At 44.9% G+C, this 12,749-nt stretch overlaps 1 protein-coding gene across 2 annotated transcripts in view; it reads right to left on the bottom strand.

Annotated features, from left to right (window-relative positions):
* Positions 1 to 12,749, bottom strand: part of TTBK1 (tau tubulin kinase 1) — a 66,907-nt gene that overhangs the window by 44,254 nt on the left and 9,904 nt on the right. For both annotated transcript variants that reach the window (XM_010217440.2, XM_088531251.1), the window contains exons 2-4: positions 12,590 to 12,748; positions 8,041 to 8,188; positions 2,377 to 2,450 (exon numbers count right to left, since the gene is read on the bottom strand). In XM_010217440.2, the coding sequence (XP_010215742.2) occupies positions 2,377 to 2,450; positions 8,041 to 8,188; positions 12,590 to 12,697 (330 nt within the window). In that variant the 5' untranslated portion in view covers positions 12,698 to 12,748. The remainder of the gene's footprint in view (positions 1 to 2,376; positions 2,451 to 8,040; positions 8,189 to 12,589; position 12,749) is intronic.

Genomic DNA, 12,749 nt, shown 5'->3' with positions numbered 1-12,749 from the left:
CATGTATTCAAAATAAGTTCACAACAGAACATATACAGGAGAGATTCTAAACATCTGATGAGAAAAACAAGGTTGCTGTCCAAACCAGTGAAATGTTAATCAATTCATCCACCCACTTCTGATCCCCAAAGCCATTAAGCGGCCAAGTGTAACTTGGTCTTTTAGCAGCTGACCTGTTGCTCAAGTTGGTTTGTTCTCATTTCACCTCAAGGCTCTGGGTCCCTTGACCAACCACACTTACTAAAGGCCAGTTAAATTTCAGGATCTAATCCTGGTCCCAATGAACACAGCTGGTGACAAAGGCATTTGGACAGACAGTTTGCTCTAGGGCACACATGTAATACAGATTGGAGCCAAGGCACAGCAACTGGCCAAGACTTACTGCTTAGTATGAATGACAAAATCACTACAAAAGTAACCTGGTCTTCTTTTTTTAATAAAACTTTTTGTATACGTGACAATTTTATTATGGACAGATAGATTTTGTCACTTCTGCCTTAAGAGCTGAACCTCTGAACTGATAGCAGATCTTTATTTTCACTGTTTCTTGGGCATCAATTTTCTTATCTGATAGCAACAGAGGCAAGGCAGATTTTTTTTTTCAGAGCCATACATTGAAATAGCTATTTATTAAGCCACAGTTTTCCCCTAGCAGGTTTAGAAGTCGGTCTCAAGGACCAGTTCTCCAGCCCCCAAAAGAGCCAAAAGCATGGGAATGTCATGATGGGCCACTACTGCCTCAGGGAAAGATGGAAAATTAGCAGAAAATCAGTGGTTTGCAAATAGGCCCTATCGCATTGGCAAAGAAACAGCAGATGCTCCAAGTTGAACATCTCAGGGGGGAAGTTCCAGTTGCAGTGACTGAATACAATTCCTGCACAGAAAGGGAGAAGGGCAATGTGCTGTGGCCAAAGGGATACACAAGCTGCCTATTTGGAGACAGAAGGGGATTTTTTTAGCCTGATGAATGGTGGTGTAAAACTAGCTATGCTTTAAACAACCAAGAATGAAACAATTTCAGCATTGCCAACTCTAGCAGCTCAGTCACTTTGCCAAAACCTGTTAGGAAGTAAGGGATCCTGTGTAAAACTAAATTTATTTCAAGATACAATCATATTCATTAGGCTTGTTAAGGACAGAAGTGAGGGGTTAGAAATCCTCTTGCCACAAGCTCCAAATTAGCTCCAAATTAGCTCTATTGAAAATCCTATTCACACTCAAGCTGCAGCTACAGCCAGATTTAGCTAGAGAGCAGAAGCTTCTCCTGTCCCCAGCATCAGAATTGGTGATGCCAAAAGTGCACAAATTCAGAGATATACTGGTTTCACACACCCATGTTTCATAGTAGCACCACAGCTTAAAAGAATTAGGGGTTTGTTTTAAAGTATTGTCAATTTGAGTTTTAGTCCATGCTTGAGCACTTAATTTTTATGGAAAATAAGCAACTGTCCGAGCCTTCACAAGGCATTAATGAAAAAAATGGATTTTTCCCACTTCTCCACATCCTGTGTTAAACACCCTGCGTAGAATTCATTTCCCATCTCTCTCACCACCATCATAACCTCCTTCTCCCCTGAGCAATTTTACATCTTCTTAATTGTTCTTCCACATGCCTAGAAAACTCCCAGTTCACACACGCACTGAGTCGTTCAGCTCCCCTTCCTGTTCCTCTCTTGTGACATCCAGATGGAAGTTTAATGTTAGAAACGGGACACAGGGTCTGCTAGCATCTGTTTTATTTCCTTCACTAATTAAAAATAACCCTTCAGTTTATACTATCAGCTTCCTTCTTTTACCTGCTACTTCCTCCTTCTTGCTTTCCTTCTATCACTCAGATTATACATAAAGAAACATGACACCTGCTCTAAGTTCTTCAGAGGAAGGTTAGCTTGATATTGCATAGAGTGCTTTGAACAGCAAAGCTCTGATCACACAAGCTAGAAAAAGAAATAGAGACAAGTGCCCTGTCAAGTTTTATATCAGGTGCTGAAACAGGCCAGCATCCAAGGCATCAGTGTCACAAAGCAATGGCTTTAGTTTGAAACTATTCCCCTCCGAGCTAGAGACAGTCCCCATCTCCTTAAAGGCCTTTTTTCCACATGTTTTTGGCTCAGGCATAAATTCCCATCTGTTTCTCACCACGTTTTTTTTTCTCCTGGAACTATATACTGCAGAGGACAGCTGCTTTTGTGGCAGTACCACCACATTTGGGCTCTGAAGATCTACCATGTAGGCTTAGTTGGTTAAGTTTTAGGCTGAACCATGTACCTGCTTTCAATGTACAACAAGGTCTCTGCTCCACAGCTTGACCTTATTGTCATACTGTAAATCCTTCCCCAGGAGGCCACCTCTATTTGCAGGGAGCACACAACTCACCTGAAGCTGCATGACCACGTAATTAAACTTCTCATTCCTTCCACAGCCAATAAATCTGCAAACATGATCTTTCCCTGAAAAGAGAAGAAAAGGAAACAACAGAAAAAAGATGAAATGTAAGAAAACATAACTACAGAGTGATCATGATTTTTAGAGGAATAATTTCTAATAAAGGGCTTGCAACTGTAAATGACATCAAGCAGAGTTCTGCAGAGCAGACCGATTTTGGTTCCCCTTTCTCAACTCCCTGCCTTAGGAGGGTACTAGGATATTCAACAAGAAAATTTTAAAAAGCCTGTGAAAACAGCTGCAAGTAGAAACCAGTCACTGTCATGGACCTCGACTCCTCAAAGCGATGTTGTGGAGCATGAGTGGAAGCTGACAGACTGCAGCTTGGAGAGCTGCCACGTGCCTATGGCAGCACCACCGCATCCATCGCCTTCTCTGAACTAAAGCACGGGCAGCAGACATGACTGTGTGGGCTTCACAGCTCCGCCGCACCACGCTCCAGCTCCCTAGACCACCCTTACTCAGGAAAGGCTCACTTCTACTCACTGCCACCACATTTGGCCCATGAGTACTGCTTATCTCCAAACAGCTGAACTTAATGCTATTTTGATGCATAGACAAACTCTAAAGCTTGACTGCTAGCAACCACCTGAACAAGGAGGATGGTTATGACAAGCTCTATTAAAACAATGAAGCTGCTAAAGGCGATTTCAAGATTAAAGAAAAAAAAAATGTGTGCAATTACATGCCAAGTTCTTGCACTGAGTTACAAACACAAACTATCTCTATTCAAGCAAAATCAAAACCAGCCAGTCACCAGCCAATGTTCTGCCATGTCTTCTTTTCATCATGTGGCTCCAGACAAGACCTACCTTCAAAAAAAAAAAGTGCAGTATGTTCTGGAGAGAGTGAAGGTTGTGGTTTCAGGTCCTGTCCTGTGATGTATTTGTGCTCTCTGTTAGGAAACGTGCAAATAGTGCATGTGTGTTCCTCTACGAGCAAACCGTTGATGACCAACTGAAAGTTGATGTACACGATGCTGGTGAGCAGGGAAGAGGGTGGGTATCACTGCATAGCTTTGCCCTGTATTTTCTGGCAGAATTTGAGCACCAGCAACCAACTCACTTGGACTCCGCTTCCTTCTATGGCTCTGTCCCATCTTCCGCAAAGGTCTCTGAAGAGGCTAAAATTTGCTCTCCTGATGTCCAGGGTTTTGCTGCTACTTTTTGCCCTGTTTCCTTCTCAGAGGACCCTCAACTCCACCATCTCATGGTCACTGAAGCCAAGGCTGCCCTGAACCTTCACATTCCCATCAGCCCTTCCTCATTATGTAGTAAAAAATCCAGCACTCCTCTCCTCCTTTGCTCCTCCATCACCCATGTCAGGGAGTTATCACCAGTGCTCTCCAGGAACCTCCTGGATTGCTTGTGACCTGCTCTGTTGTTCTTCCAGCAGATAGCAGGATGGTTCCTGGAGGCTACTCCCAGCTCTCTGTAGCAGACCTCACTGACTTCCTGATCAGGTAGCCCATAGCAAACACCCCCAACAGTATCACCCATGTTAGCCTGCCCGTTAATCCTTACCCATGAACTCCTCACTCATTCATCATCCATCCACATGCACAGCTCGATTTAGCTGCTCTTTCACGGCAAAGGTGACTCTCCCACCTTGCTTTCCTGGTCTGTCCTTGCTAAAGGACACACAGCAGCATGCCAGTCACGTGAGCTATCCCACCATGTGTCCATAACTGCAACGAGATGATGGCCCCATGACTGCACACGGACAGCTAATTCTTCCTATTATTCCCCCTGCTGTGTGCATTTTGGTAAAGGCAGTCGAGGCACTTCAGAGCAGTTTTGAGCACAATGATTTCCCAAGAGGAGTATAAGGAGATCCCCCATAGTCCTTTCCTGTAGGTAATTCCTTAGCTGCATGCAATTGCTGGATGTATCCCTACTTGGGGTACGCCATCCCATTCTGCTGACCACCCTGTCTCTGCAACTCTCCCTTCCCCAACCTTCCCTAGTTTGAAGCCCTCCTTACCAAAGTGGCCAGCCTGTTGGCAAAGCTGCCTGTGTCCTGTTTCAGACTAATTCAGACTAATTTTCTCCCCATCTTCCTACATAGTCCCACAGACATGGAAACCAAAGCCCTGCTCCTGACACCCAGTGATGCAGCCAGTTGTTTACCTGGAGGGTCTGTCTACTCCTCCTCCCATCCTTCCCACTCCCTGGCAAGACTAAGGAGAAAAAGACATCTCCAGAGCCCTGTAATCCTGCTTGATATTTTCCAAGTTCCCCTTGGCCATATTGCTGGTGCCCATGTGGAAGAGCAGCAGTGGCTAATACACAGACAGGTAGACAAACCTTGGCAGTCTTTCCATGAAATTTCAGATCTGAGACCCTGGCAGTCAACAAACTCTCCAGATGAGAAGCCGGGTTGGTAGATGGGTACCTCTTTCCCCTGCAGCAGGGAGTCACCCACAGCAATCGCTCGCCTCTTCTTTCAGGTCTTCCTTCATGGCACAGTGGCTGCTGCCTCCATTGCTTCACTTGAAGCCGTGCCCAGCTTTTCCTCAGTTTGGAGGACACTGAACCTGTTCATCAACTGCGAGTCTTCAGGAGGAGCAAGGGCCTTTCTCCTCACCTGACAGGTGACCAGTTCCAAGCCTTCATCTTCTATGGAGTTATGACGTAGTGTTCCTGTGGCACAAGGCCTGTGTGCATCCCTACTGCTGTGGGTGGTTGAGACTCTAGAAGCAGCTGTAGGGCCTCTGAGAACATGCCATGCTCATCTCGGAGGCTAAGCAGACTGCTTGCTTACTCCTGTAACTGAGCACCTTTTCTACAGAAAAGCTGACTGTCAGTGCCAGCCTCATGGATAGGCCCCAGGCACTCCCTGCAGCCCTTCGTAATGGAAGGAGAGTTATCCTCATCACCCTCTAGCTTTCCTTGGAAACAGTGTCTGTAGCCTGGGAAAGTTGTCTCACCTACTGTTCCCTTCCTCTAGAAGCAACGCGTTTCATTTCTGGACAGACAAACTAGGTGACTTCAGGGACTTGTCAAGACAGCTTGAGACGGGGAGTTTCCAACACAGAACAAAATGAAAGCCATGCTGAAAGTAAGGTTTAAAAATAGCTACATTATTCGACAGGAATCAGCTATGATTTCAACAGCTGGGTTAGCCTTGCTCTTACATCTGCAGAAAGTGAATGAATTGATGGGCATGCTTAAAAACAAAGGGCTGGTCACCCAAGAGCAAAGTGTAAACCTGCTGGATGTTGCTGGCATCATTTCTTCTGTTCCTTCTCTGGACCACTAAGAGCTTTGATATGACCAATTGCCGTTAGAGCCTAAACAGAGCCAGGCACAAGCATTCAATATAGGATCCAGAAGGCAGATTTTGAATCTTACTCCATCCATCCCATATCCTCCCCTCATCTCAGCGTACCACACAGAAAACGCAGGGCCCAAATTTCAGTTCAGCCAAATGCCCTGGCAAAACAGTTTGGGCTGAGAGGCTGGAGCTGCTTCAAAGTGCCAGCATCTGCCTCCCTGCACTAGCACAGCAGCTGCCAAAGGCACTACCCTGACTGCCAGGTAGCGGGGTTCCATCCACCAAGCAAAATGCTGCGGGAATAAGAAATTGTCTGCAAAGGTAATAAACTGAAATGCAGGGAGTTAAGACACCACTTTAACAGAAACAACTTGTGTATGCAAGGAACTAGGATTGGCAAATGGCAAAAGGAGAAAAACAAACAGAAAACAAACAAACCCCACACATGCAAGCAAGAACCATTTTCTTCCCTGCTTTGAATGGGAAACTCTCACCTGTCCAATCCCTGGCAGTAAATGGAAAGTAGGTAACACAAAATTGCCTCACTGACTGCTCGAATGAGATCAGGTGCTCAGAAGCTACAACGCTTGTGACCAGGCTGCATCTTGCACAGCTACTCAATATGCAGAGCAGCTCTGCACTGCAGAATAAAATCCATCAGAGTTCTGTGCAATAAGACTGGCTACACAGACAAGACGTGTTTTACTAAGAAAACGTCCTACTGAGCAGGACGTGGGAACACTCTGCCTGCTGCGTTCCTCATGTGACAGATGCTCCAACCCCTGAACCACTTTTGTGGACTTGCTCCAGAAGGTCCCTGGCTCTTGTGCTCAAAAACACAGCACCTCAGAGGAGGTCTCGTCTGTGCTCAGTAGAGGGGAGGAATCACCTTCCTCAAACTGCTGGCAGTGCTTTTCTTAATGCAGTCCAACGTTGGCCTTCTCAGGCCTCAGCAGTAGAAGCAGCCTCTGCCACTTGCTTTGGTGAGAAATGCCATTACCCGACTTCTCCATCATGTTTTACCCAAAGCCTAGAAGGGCAACTCTGCTGCTGCTTCCCAGGGCTCAAACAGCATAAAGATGTGGATAGTAGATTAGAAGGTGACACGTGTTCCTCCCAAATAACAAGTCAGAAGAACTTTGCCTTTGGCAAAAACATCTAGATCTATACAGATAAAGTAAAGGCATCATAAAAGCATCATATAGCTAGAAAAATCAAGCAGAATATGACGACTATACAGGACAGTTGAGAGATACTAAGTGGCATTGATCTCACATGGCCAAGCACAAATGCATGTGATATTAGAAAGTATATGGAGACTCTCCAGGACAGCCTTAACCCGACTAGTTCCCCAACTGTGTTGTGGAGAGCGACAGTGTAGAAAGGACATGGGCAGTGATCTGCAAAATTATGTTCCTTACGTAGCTTTTTCCATTGCTTTGGTGGTCAGAAACTGTCTCAGAAACTTTGACTGCTCATATTAGTGTGCAGTCCAAACAGATTGGGAGCTGACACTGACAGAGCTGGCTGCACCCGAGTTATGTCCTGAAGCAGGTCTGCACCCGGGGCTAGTGGCCAGCCTGCTCTGGCCCAGACTCTGTGAAGCTCTAGTAACCTGCGAGATCACGGTCACAAACGCCGAAGGAAAACAGCTTTTAGTCCATTAGCGTGCATAATACTAAACTAAATATTACCTCTTTGCTGGGTTTTAAGAGTGATTTCAATGCTCAGTCCCACCAGAGAAGCACAGCTAAATTAGACACATGGCTGTTCTGTTTTTTCACCTGAAAAAGCACCAACTGTCATCTGAACCCTGTCACCTATGGTAATACCATCGACCAACTCCTGGATAACAGTGTCTCTCTTCAAAGATCATCAGATAAAGCAGCAACTTTAACACTATTTATTGCTTAAGCTGGGCAAATAGAAAACAATACCCTGGCAGAAGGCAACTCCCTTTTCTTCAGTTTCCTCAGAGGAAGTAGGGAAGGGACCTGCATTAAAGGAAGGCCCCTGTTTGGTTGCTTCCCAGGCAGCCTGGGGTCTGTTTATAAGCTTTGCCCCACAAAACCCAGAATCTATAGAAACTGTAGGTAGCTGATTTTCACTTCTAGACCAATACATAGCTGTTTTAGGCAAAATTAAGCATATATACTTAATTCAGACTAAAATAATTAAATAATTCATAACAACTCCCTATCACCAGTCCCCACCCCTCATTTGCACCTCTAGTTGCTAATTGCTAGCATGCACAGTGACCTTGAACCATCCCAGAGTCCACAATGAAGAGCTCTGGTTCTTGGTTTCTTGACTCCTTACCTTGCAGCTTTTTTAGGACAGCCACTTCCATCTTGAGAACTTGCTTGGGCTGCTGGGCTGATTCCACCTTCAAGGCCACATTCTCACGGGTCAGTAGATCCATTGCTTCATAAATCTCCCCGAAGCCACCACCACCAATCTTCTTCAACTGGAATGGTAAAAGAGGTTTGGTACAACGCACAAGAGAGATGCCATCAAGGTGGCCCTCACAGAGCCAGGCACTTGTGTCTTTGCTGCATAGGGAGGAAGAAGTTCAGCTCTGAAGTCTTTTTCGTGTTGTGCCTCCTATAAACTCAGACTTTCACTTGACCCAAAGGAGAGATGGGCATGTACCACCCAAGAGGAAAAAAAAATAAGGAAATTGTTAGATACAGGGTCAAGAGAGAAGGGAAAAATCTCATGAAAAACATCTAAATAATAATCATGTTAGGCCTCACTGTTCAAGGAATTATTCTCTTCTCATCCCATTCCCCACTTTCCACTAGTCCATAACCTGCTAAGACTGGGGATACCATTTGATGTCACCATCCGGGTTCACCTTGCTTAAGTCCATGAGTCTATATGCAAGCTAGGTGTCCAGGTTTCCATTACAGTTCATAGAGTCAAGATAAATATTTCCATCTATTCCAGCACCAATATTTATTTCCACTGCCATGTGGACAAGTAAAAATAAACTGCACCTCAGATGTGCTTTCAGTCCTTTCAGCATCTCATCAGTGGACACCTCAGTCCCGTGGAGCAAATGGTTACTATAAAGTCACTCTATTTGATTTTTGGTGTGACAGTCTCTGTTTGGGGGGCTCTGGGGACTCTGCAAACTGAACTTCAGGACTACCAGATGCCAATGCCAAAAAAATCACCACGTCCTGACGGGACAAGGGAAGCTGCTATCAAAAGCCTCCCCAGATATATGGGCAGTTATGCAGGACACTGCCAGCTTCATTTGAGGTCTCTAGATTGCCCGAATACCTTGGAAATAATTTGGTTCTTCCAGAGCTTAGAGCAACAAAGCAAAAAACACTACTCCAAAAGATAAAATGCAGCTCCACCAGGAAAAGGGAAATTACATTGCGACTGGCTAGAGGAGCCCTCATATAGTCAAGTTTGGAGCTCCAGCAGCTCAACTCAGTGGCCAGTTCATTCACAAATGGCTACCAGCCCTCATCTAACTGTATAGAAGCTTGGGAAGAGCAGATCTACTTATGTCAGATTTCGAGTCCACTCTGCTCAAGGAACAATTATGGTAAAACAGGCAAGAACTGAAAAGACTATCAAGAAGTAAACTAGTCAATCTCAACGATCTGAAGACCTGGCAAAAATCTCAGTGTAATTATGCACAGAGCAAGGAGAGACTGCAACGGGTTTCATGACTGGCACAGTACTTTCCTTGTCCCAAATCTGCTCCTAAAATACATTTCCTCCATAAATGCCATTTATGACCAAGGCACAGCAAAGGAAGAGTCCACGAGACTTTGTGGGACTTCTAGCAAGGTGTCCAAAATAAACAGGACAGGGGCAAGTATAACCAGAAGCTCGGGTCAAAAAACTCCAGTCATTTGGAAGGAACCAGGACCTGCTCCTGACACACTACATGCCTGTGGGCAAAAGTCACTGCATGTATTCAAATGTAATGCAGGAGCTGCCAACTCTGTCTCGCTAACAAGTCTGAATACCCAATACAGAGAGATTGGGAGAGAAAAAGGGAGGCATCACTTCGATATCAATAGCTATGCATAGTTCAAAGCAAGTACAGCTTATATTTGACTTGGATCCTGAACAAAGTCCACATCATACAATGCAGATGTGCATGAAGTCATCCCCGGGGACTCTCAAAAAGTTGAATGGTTACCAATACCATCCAAATCGGAGCTGGTCAAACCATCAAAAATATCTGCAAGTAACGAATGAGGCTCAAAAGACTTTGGGTCTGACAGTTTTGATAAAAAGCAGAGCTCTCCCAGTCCATCTCCTTCTAAAACAAAACAAAACAAAACAACAACAACCACATTGCTGTCAGTCAGCCAGACTTCACACACTTAGGGAGAGGCAGAAAAATTGAACTATCACCAGGCTAAATGCAGATAATTTAACATCTTCATTCGTCAAAGTTCTGTCAGTCGGCATATGGAGAGAAGAAAAGGAGCCTAAGGAATACATTAAACTGGTTTAAAATTAGAAACTGGCTCCATGCTGGACACCTGCCATGCCTGAGAACGTGGATGCCCAGCCCAGCCAAGGGAGAGCTACAACGGGAGGATAAATTACACACAGAGCCTTCTGGCAGCGAACCCCAGCTCCAGCTAAATAAGCCACCCACCTGCTCGAGCGGGACTCATCACTCACTGCAAAGCTCGGGCTACTTGCAGGTTAGACTCAAAAAGGTCTGTGATAAAGTAAAAAAGGGCAGATTCCCTGCCAATGCAGACACCCCAACTCCGGGCTCGCTCCCCAACTATCTGCTTCCTTTGGCCAACAGAAAATCTCAACAGTTCAGCTAGTGTGAGGCCAGATGTTATAAGCACAGCTGGGAATCACAATTTCTCTTCGCTATTTACACCCTTGTAATTTCTCAGGGCCTCCAAGGGGGAAAAATTTGATGACCTCCTCTGCAGTATTGAAGGCTGCAATTCTAGTGTGAACCAACACTAGAAAACATCAAAAGCTGTTTTTCTAGTCTGGATTGTTGCTAGCAAAATAGCTGCACGCCTCTGTACGCCTGAAGCAGGGGAGGGCTAATGGGTAGAGCATTTAGCAGCCCCCAGAATCAGAACCGCAGGACGCTCCAACCACTTGAATCTGTATCACTGAATCACCGCTTTCACTAGCCTCACAGAAACAAAGTCAGTTTAAAGTGCTCCCCTGGGAGCATAACTAAGCCTATTTCAGAGGTGTTTCAGGGCTTTTAAGAGCTCTGATGTTTCCAGGTGCAAAGTTACTTTGTTTAGGCTGTGTTAAAAGTTTTCATCTCACCATTTAGTAGAGAAGCTTTAACACCCCTGCCCAGGGCAAAGAACCTTCAAACCTGATGAACAGTATGAGCAGGTACAGCCCAAGTTAACTAGGCTGCAGAGTGATGGGAGAGGATACGGGACGGTGCCAGTGGCACAGGTACAAGCACGGGCACTGCAGTGATAAACACTAATAAGGACTCATCCTCTCTCCCCCTCCTGGCTCTTCCCCAGGGTGGCTGCACCCCTGCACCTCAAGGAGGGCTCGGCAGCAGGAACACGTCTGACTTCAGCTTTGCCATGAACGTGCACCAACCTGGCCAAAGTGTTGAAAAATCTCCGTTTGTGCCCAAGGAGAACTGACTCAAAGCTAGAATCAGGACTTTAGAGGTGCATTAGCACAAAGCACATTTCGTGTCCTACACGTCAGTTCAACTGCAGGCGTGTCATCCTCCCAGAACAAGTGGATGTGGTCCAGGCCAGAGCTGCAAGAGCGCAGCGGGGTTTCCCTGAAATTGCTCCAGACACCTTCTGGGGGGGACTCAGCTCCGGTGGCTAATCGCACAGAAAATAGAGATCCTCCATCTGCTCTCAGGAAGCACGGAGAAAGAAAAACAGGTTGAATTTTTAAATATAAACAGGCTGGAAGGAAAAAATACTATTTTTTTTAAAAAAAGACAGGCCAGGCAAAAGTGTGAAGGTTGTGGAGAAAGCAGGGACAAAATACTATGATGAACAGAGGCAAGCAATGGGAGAGGAAGAGAAATGGAGCAAGGTGGCCTGTGCAAGAACATTACACATGTCTAGAGGATCAGACTGTCCCCATGTCTTTCAGACTGTCCCCATGCCTCTCCCACAGTCCAGGAAATAAGATAATTAATTTGAAACTATATCCGTAAAAGGAATTTGATCATCCTCTCTTATATCACCTGGTAAAAGCATCAATAAAGAAGTCATTAGTATTTGTGATACAGATACTACAGCAATGAATAACACAAAAAATGATTTTAAATGGCAAATTTGTGCTATGAATTTAAATAGATAGCGAGACCTTCAGCCACAGAATGGATACGTAGAGGATGAAATGGTTACTTAATTCACTGACCCCATCCAGCTTATATATTGAATGAGGCAGCTGTCCCACAAAACAAACTCTTTTAACCCATAGTTTTAAAAAGGTATCATAATAAATTTACATAGAAGTTATATTGACAACTTTAATTACGGATTTTCTAGCTTTTGGTGTGGCTAATATTATAACCACAAATGTTTCTTTTAAGCTCACTTTAATGTAACTTATTTATAGCCACATCTCTATTATTTTTTGCAGCAGTAGCTTTAAATCCAAGTTTCTAACTAAAAGATGACTCAACAGTTCAATCCTACCTAAAAACCACAGGCTGGTTTAGTCTTCTAAAAATACCAAACAGCCTAAAAAGCATTACAGCAATATTGACTATCTTCTAGCATCTGATTGACATGTTAAACCAGACCTTTTCACTGTTGCTTGCTGGAGCTCAGGGTTAAACAGGGAAATGTCTCTCTTCCTACAGGAGCTCTGTGTAGAGCACCAAAGGAAGCCCAAAGCCAGAGCTACTCACCACTTTCCAGCGATCTTTGACCACATAATTGGCCGGCAGGATGTCGACCTGTTCCCCTCCTCCACTCATGTTTGGTTCGTCCTTGATGACTGCTGCTAGGCACTGCATTTGCCAGCCAGAGAGGATTTTAGTAGCTCCCAGTTTAAATGATCCATTTATC

Source organism: Tinamus guttatus, unplaced genomic scaffold, assembly GCF_059628265.1.
Source record: "Tinamus guttatus ecotype Peru unplaced genomic scaffold, ASM5962826v1 Tinamus_guttatus_pri_ptg000403l, whole genome shotgun sequence".
NCBI lineage: Eukaryota > Metazoa > Chordata > Aves > Tinamiformes > Tinamidae > Tinamus > Tinamus guttatus.
This window is presented reverse-complemented; position numbering and strand designations above follow the sequence as displayed.